Source organism: Panthera uncia, chromosome E1 (genome assembly GCF_023721935.1).
Source record: "Panthera uncia isolate 11264 chromosome E1, Puncia_PCG_1.0, whole genome shotgun sequence".
Lineage (NCBI taxonomy): Eukaryota > Metazoa > Chordata > Mammalia > Carnivora > Felidae > Panthera > Panthera uncia.
The window spans coordinates 2577509-2583515 of NC_064814.1; the positions used below are offsets into that span (position 1 = coordinate 2577509).

General features: G+C 61.5%; 1 protein-coding gene across 1 annotated transcript in view; it reads left to right on the plus strand.

The window, feature by feature from the left end:
* TBC1D16 (TBC1 domain family member 16) overlaps positions 1-6007 on the plus strand; it is a 60174-nt gene that overhangs the window by 43925 nt on the left and 10242 nt on the right. The window contains exons 3-6 of the mRNA XM_049635550.1: positions 2021-2182; positions 3141-3288; positions 4235-4399; positions 4889-5037. Of these exons, the coding sequence (XP_049491507.1) occupies positions 2021-2182; positions 3141-3288; positions 4235-4399; positions 4889-5037 (624 nt within the window). The remainder of the gene's footprint in view (positions 1-2020; positions 2183-3140; positions 3289-4234; positions 4400-4888; positions 5038-6007) is intronic.

Genomic DNA, 6007 nt, shown 5'->3' on the forward strand with positions numbered 1-6007 from the left:
AATCGGGCTCCTTCCCCTGCAGGGAATCGGGCTCCTTCCCCTGCAGGGAATCGGGCTCCTTCCCCTGCAGGGAATCAGGCTCCTTCCCCTGCAGGGAATCAGGCTCCTTCCCCTGCAGGGAATCATGTCTCCTGGCCACAACACTGGCCGGAGAATCTTCCACCCATGACTCTGCCCGAGTGAGTCTCCATCCTGGATCTGTTTTCTGGAAGCCTCGGCCTGCCCCACGGCGTGCGGCAGCGCTGGGAAGGGGGTGTGGGTTTGTGGCGCCGTGTGTGCATGTGGAGCGGTGGGGGGGGGGGGGGGGGAGGGGGCTGGAAATAATGCCACCCTCTGGTGGCCCCTCTCCAGCCGGGTTTGGAGGCGAGCCTGGGAAGCACGTGGAGCCCGTGATCTCCCAGCCGCGGGGGCCTCGTTGTTCAGTAAGCAGATTACGAGATGCTGCATCAGGTGCGTGGTGGGGGGCTGTCTTCAGACCCGCCACTTGCCTTGTTTCGCAAACAATGATCGTATAGTGCAGCCCGGTCAGGGTCCACTCTGGAAGGCGGCGACTCCCTCAGCCTTTTTGGGTCTGCCGCGTGGCCACGGAGGTTCGGCTCGCCTACCCACCTTCCCAGCCAGCTACTGATTTGTATCTGAATCTGTCCCCTGGGAGTGCCCCGGTGCCCCACAGAAATGGCGGGACCTGGCTCAGCCCAGCGTCCTCAGACAGGGAGGGCAGAAAAGCCGCCGTCTCCCGCACACTGGGCCGACTGATGTTCTAGAGGCAGCAAAGGTTCTAAAAGGCCGGTCTTTTCTCTTTGAGGATGCCCCAAGTTCTGAGGGATTGTGCGTGAACCACCCCTTGTGGCTTCGTGCAGAGAACTGGTGCCTTTTTGAGGAAGGGGCACCTCGGGATTAAGCGCCTCTGACACTTTTATGCTCTGGGCTGAACCGGGGAAGCTGGAGAAGGCCATTGCTGGCGCCTCTCTGTAGGATGCCGGGGTGGGGGCCCAGAACTGCTGCTTGCTTTTACTCTGGTTACATTTTCGTGGGCTTTTGCTAGATGCTACTGTTAAATCTCCACAGATGGCACTTAGCCTGTGGTGTGGCCGAATCCACGTAATAAAATGCTTTGCAACTGGGGTTTTAAACAAATTCATGAACTTAAAAAAAAAAACCGTAATAAATGGGGTTGTGTTGCTGAACTTGGAGCTTAGAGGCCAGCAAGTATGGTCGTAAGGACCTGGCTCTCCAAGCTTGGGTCCAAAAACCAACTCTACTGCCTGCCAGCTGTGTGACCTTGGGCAAGCCCCTTAACCTCTCTGGGCCTCAGTTCCTCTTCTGTACAATGGGGGTGAATGGCACCGCTCCTTTCAAAGGATTATTGCGAGGATTATATGTGATACGTGCCCACGCGAGGTGGTTAATACAGGACCAGGCCCATACTGAGTGTTTAATAAATGTGCATTATTTGTGTTATTGGTATTGATAATTTCCTTACTGAACCATAAACAGAACCAGTGTTTTATTTTTCCAGGAAAATGGTGAACCGGTAGAAACTCAAACAGAAGCCCCACCCCGTCCAAAGGGATCACGAGGCAGCAGGGGGCCCAGCACCGAGCCCTCTGCAGCCCTTGATCATATGCACAAAGGCCTGTTATTATCCTGACTTTGCAAATGTCCACACAAAGGCTCCAAGGGGCTTGGTGACCCGCCCAAGGTCACACAGGGAAGGCTTGTGGGGGGGGCTCATCTGTCATTAGGGCCACTCACTGCCTCTGTCCGTGTGGGATGCAATTTGATCAAAAAACGCCTTCCCTTCCACATGAAATGTAATTTCACGTGTGACTGTAATGGGACCCGTTCGTTCATTCGTTCGTTTGTTCGCTCGTGAGCCAGCGCTCGCTGGCTCACGGGTGTCTGTGTGCGTGTCTGAGCTGGGCCCGTGTGTAAGTGTGTCCCCCACGCCCTCCCTGCCCTGTCCCCGGGACGGCGGGGACACAGAGCCGCGTGGCCCTCACGTGACCCGCTCCCCCAGCTCCCCCTGCGGCGCCGACACCCCCCTGCGGTTCCCCGACGGCCACGGCCTCCTGCAGACCCCGCGCTGGGACGAGCCCCAGAGGGCCTGCGCGCTGGAGCAGATCTGCGGCGTGTTCCGCGTGGACCTGGGGCACATGCGCTCCCTCCGTCTCTTCTTCAGGTGAGAGCCTGTCTCCGCGGCTTCCCGGAAGTTGGCGGGGGTTGCAGGGGGCCCAGCGGGCGGGGGCTTCGGGTCCAGTCGGGGCTCGCTTCCCGACATCGCTGAGCCTGTGGGCAGGGGTGCCCGCTACGGTTGCCCCCAGGAACCGGGTCCGGGCGGCTTCCAGACTCTTCCATGCGCCCTCAGGGTCCCACCCCCTCCATCCCCCCAAGAGGCTTTGCAGCTCCGCCTGTGCGTGCAGGAAGGGGGCGTGGCTTTCTGGAGGAGGCGCCCCGTTTTCATGGTGGGCGGACCGTCCCTATTAGCGTCCTGTCTAGCAGCCACATCCAGTCGCTCCCGAAAGGCAGGGTGGCCCAGCCCCACGCTGGCCCCGGCCGAAGACCTGTGCTCCAAGCACACGTGTCGCTGGAGGGGTCCCAGACCCAGAGCCACAGTCTGGCCTCTCAAGGAAGGGCAGCCGGGGTTGGGCCGAACACCCAGTTGGACGTGCAGTGAGTTTTCCCGGAGGATTCTCCCAGGGTGCCCTCCAGGCCGTCCCACCTGGGCTCAAAATCTGATTCCACCTAATGGCATCCACCCCTAGATCTCCTGGAGAGGGGGCACCAGAGAGGGGGGGCACCAGAGAGGAGGGGACACCGGAGAGGGGGGACGCCAGAGGGGGGGTGTCACTGCTTGGGGCCGGGGACCCAAGGCCGCTCCGGCAGCCCTCCAGGGAGCGAGGACAGTCCTACTTCCCGGCCCCCCCCAGGAGGGGCTGGCTGGCGCTCCTCACCCCAGGGGGCGATGGCTCGCGTGTGGGTGTAACTGTCCCCCTGTGGCCCGCAGCCAGACTCGGCGGGGCCTTCCTGTTTCCTGCCCCGGGGGTCAGTGATAGGGGCCTCTGATTATACTTGGAAATAAAACCCGGCGTTTACATATTCATTGCTCCCTTCTGCCTCCCCCTGCGACGGCCGCGCAGCGACGAGGCCTGCACCAGCGGCCAGCTGGTCATCGCCAGCCGGGAGAGCCAGTACAAAGTGTTCCACTTCCACCACGGCGGCCTGGACAAGCTGTGCGACGTGTTTCAGCAGTGGAAATACTGCACCGAGACGCACCTCAAGGACCAGGTAGCCCAGAGGGCGACCGGAGGGCCCCGCCGTGGGAGTCGCCCGGCTGCCGAGACTCCCTCCCCTCCTCTTCCCTCCCACGGCGGGGAGGGTCCGGGACTTCCCCGCGCGGAGGCCTCGGAGGGGTGTGACCCGAGCCTGTCCGCGGTCGCTGGGCGGCTGATAGGGCAGCAACTTTGGATTTGAAGCCTGTGCCCAGGGCTTCTTGTAAAGTCAGTGCTGTGCACTTGAAAAATCATGTTTTGACAAGGCTTCCTGCCATATTTTGCTCAATCTACATACAAATGTAATAAGAGCTCTTTAATTATCTGTTCAAGATACTGTATGTGCTTATTAGAAAGGGGCTGACTTTCAGATTCCCTTCCTTCCCACCGAGCCTCCTGCTGGCTTCCCTCATTACACTAGCGTGGCTTTTTTTTTCCCCCTACATTGAACAACCTTTGATTTTTGAATTAAATGTCAGCTGCAGTTTTGCCCCGGATTCGTGACTGCCCGTGGAGACAACCTGACAGGCGGGCTCCCTGCTCGCGGAACAGCGGCCCCTTTGTCTGTGGCCAATCACATGTAATTTATTGCAGGCCCTCCCGGCAGAGGGAAGTTGGGCCATACGAGGCATTAATTCCGTTTTTGCGGCCGGGGTCGCCGAGAGAGTGGGGGCGGTGGCGAGGGGGCCGCGGTCTCGGTCGGTCGGTGGGAGTGGGCCGGGGAGCCTGGGCGGCCCCGCGGGGGGGGGGGGACGAGGGGGAGGGGAGGGATCGATGTTAAGACGAAGGTATTTTCATTTTAATTGCGGCTAATTACGCTCGCCGATGAGGGGTCTGCGTGCGGGGGAGAGCGCCCCCCCTCCCTTCAGGAGAGAGGGGGATGGGGGGGGGTATTTGGCGCCCTGGGGAGGGCGGGCACCGGTGAGGTGCACATCGCCCCGAGGTGTCTTCCCGGCCAGCAGGTCGCCGACGAAAAGACGTGCATACAGTTCTCCATCCGCCGCCCCAAGCTGCCCTCCTCGGAGACGCACCCCGAGGAGGGCGTGTACAAGAGGCTGGACGTGGCGGCCTGGCTGCACCACCTGAACGAGCTGGGCCAGGTGGAGGAGGAGTACAAACTGCGCAAGGTGAGCCGGCCCGCGGGGAGGGGGGAGGCGGGCGGCACCGCCGGGCCGCCTCCCGGGGGGGGGGGGGGCCCCGAGGCGCGGCGCGAGCGGCTGTGTGAACGCGCCCGTGTAGCAATCAAAGGGGCTGCGCTGAAAAGGAAACCCTCCGGAGCGGGTTTGGGGGACCCCGCGTCAGCCTGTATAGAAGAGCTCGCGGCGCAATGCGGCGCTTCCAAAACCAGGATTAGGCCGCGACGTGAGAACGATACGTTCGTCGGAGCGCCACACCAGGGTGGGCATTGACATTGAAATGAGCCTGGTTGTCTCCTGTATGGGAATGGAGGGCCTCCACTCTCCCCTCCAAACATGTGCAAATTGCAGCGATGTGAATCAAGGCATCAGCTGTCAGGAAGGCCCCGCAAAGCCACCACAACACAAATCTCCGGGGATTTGGGGGTGCTTTGAGCGGCCCTGTTTGGGCCCCTCCCCAACTTTTGCCGCTTCCTGCAGGCCATTTTCTTCGGCGGCATTGATGTGTCAATCCGGGGGGAGGTCTGGCCTTTCCTGCTGCGGTATTACAGCCACGAGTCCACGTCGCAGGAGAGGGAGGCGCTGCGGGCGCAGAAGCGAAAGGAATACGCCGAGATCCAGCAGAAGAGGTAAGGGCCACCCGCCCGCCCCGGCCGCCCAGGGGCATGTCAGCTGCAAAGGCAATTTGAGGCGCAATCCCGCATTGATAATACGTTCCGTGACCCAGAGTTTCTTTCGAAAATGGGTCCCAGGCACGGAGTGATAGGCTTGGATAAGTGCCGTCATTATCCGCAGCGCTGCTCTTTAGCTCTGTGTCAAGGTTTTAGAGTTCTTTTTCAACAGACTTAACTAGGCACTGACATCCCGCCGGGAACGCTGGGGTGGGGGGGGTGGGTGGGTTGGGGGAGGGCAGCCGGAGCCGGACTGGGGAGGTCTCTCTGGGTCTGGCTGACCCCAGGCTGTGTTGGGGACCCGTGGAAAGCCTCGGATATGCACACCCCCAAGTCAGTGGAGGGGGGGAGGGGGCTGGAGGGTTTGCCAGCCGCAGCAGCAACCAGCCCCATTGAGAGCACCCAGCCCCCATCGGGAGCACGCAGTGCCATTGAGAGCACCCAGCCCCCATCGGGAGCACGCAGCCCCATTGAGAGCACCCAGCCCCCATCGGGAATACCCAGCCCCCATCGGGAGCACCCATCCCCATCGGGAGCACGCAGCCCCCATCGGGAGCACCCAGCCCCCATCAGAAATACCCACCCCCATTGGGAGCACGCAGCCCCTATCGAGATCACCCATCCCCCATCGGGAGCACGCAGCCCCCATCAGGAGCACCCATCCCCCATCGGGAGCACCCAGCCTCCATTGGAAAGACCCAGCCTGCATCAGAAACACCCATTCCCCCATCGGAAACACCCACCCCCATTGGGAGCACCCAGCCCCCATCGGGAGCACGCAGCCCCATCGGAAACACCCAGCCCCCATCAGGAGTACACAGCCCCCATCGGGAACACCAAGCCCCCATTGGGAGCATGCACTCCCCATCAGAAACACCCATCCCCCATCGGGAGCACCCAGCCCCTATCAGAAATACCCATCCCCCAT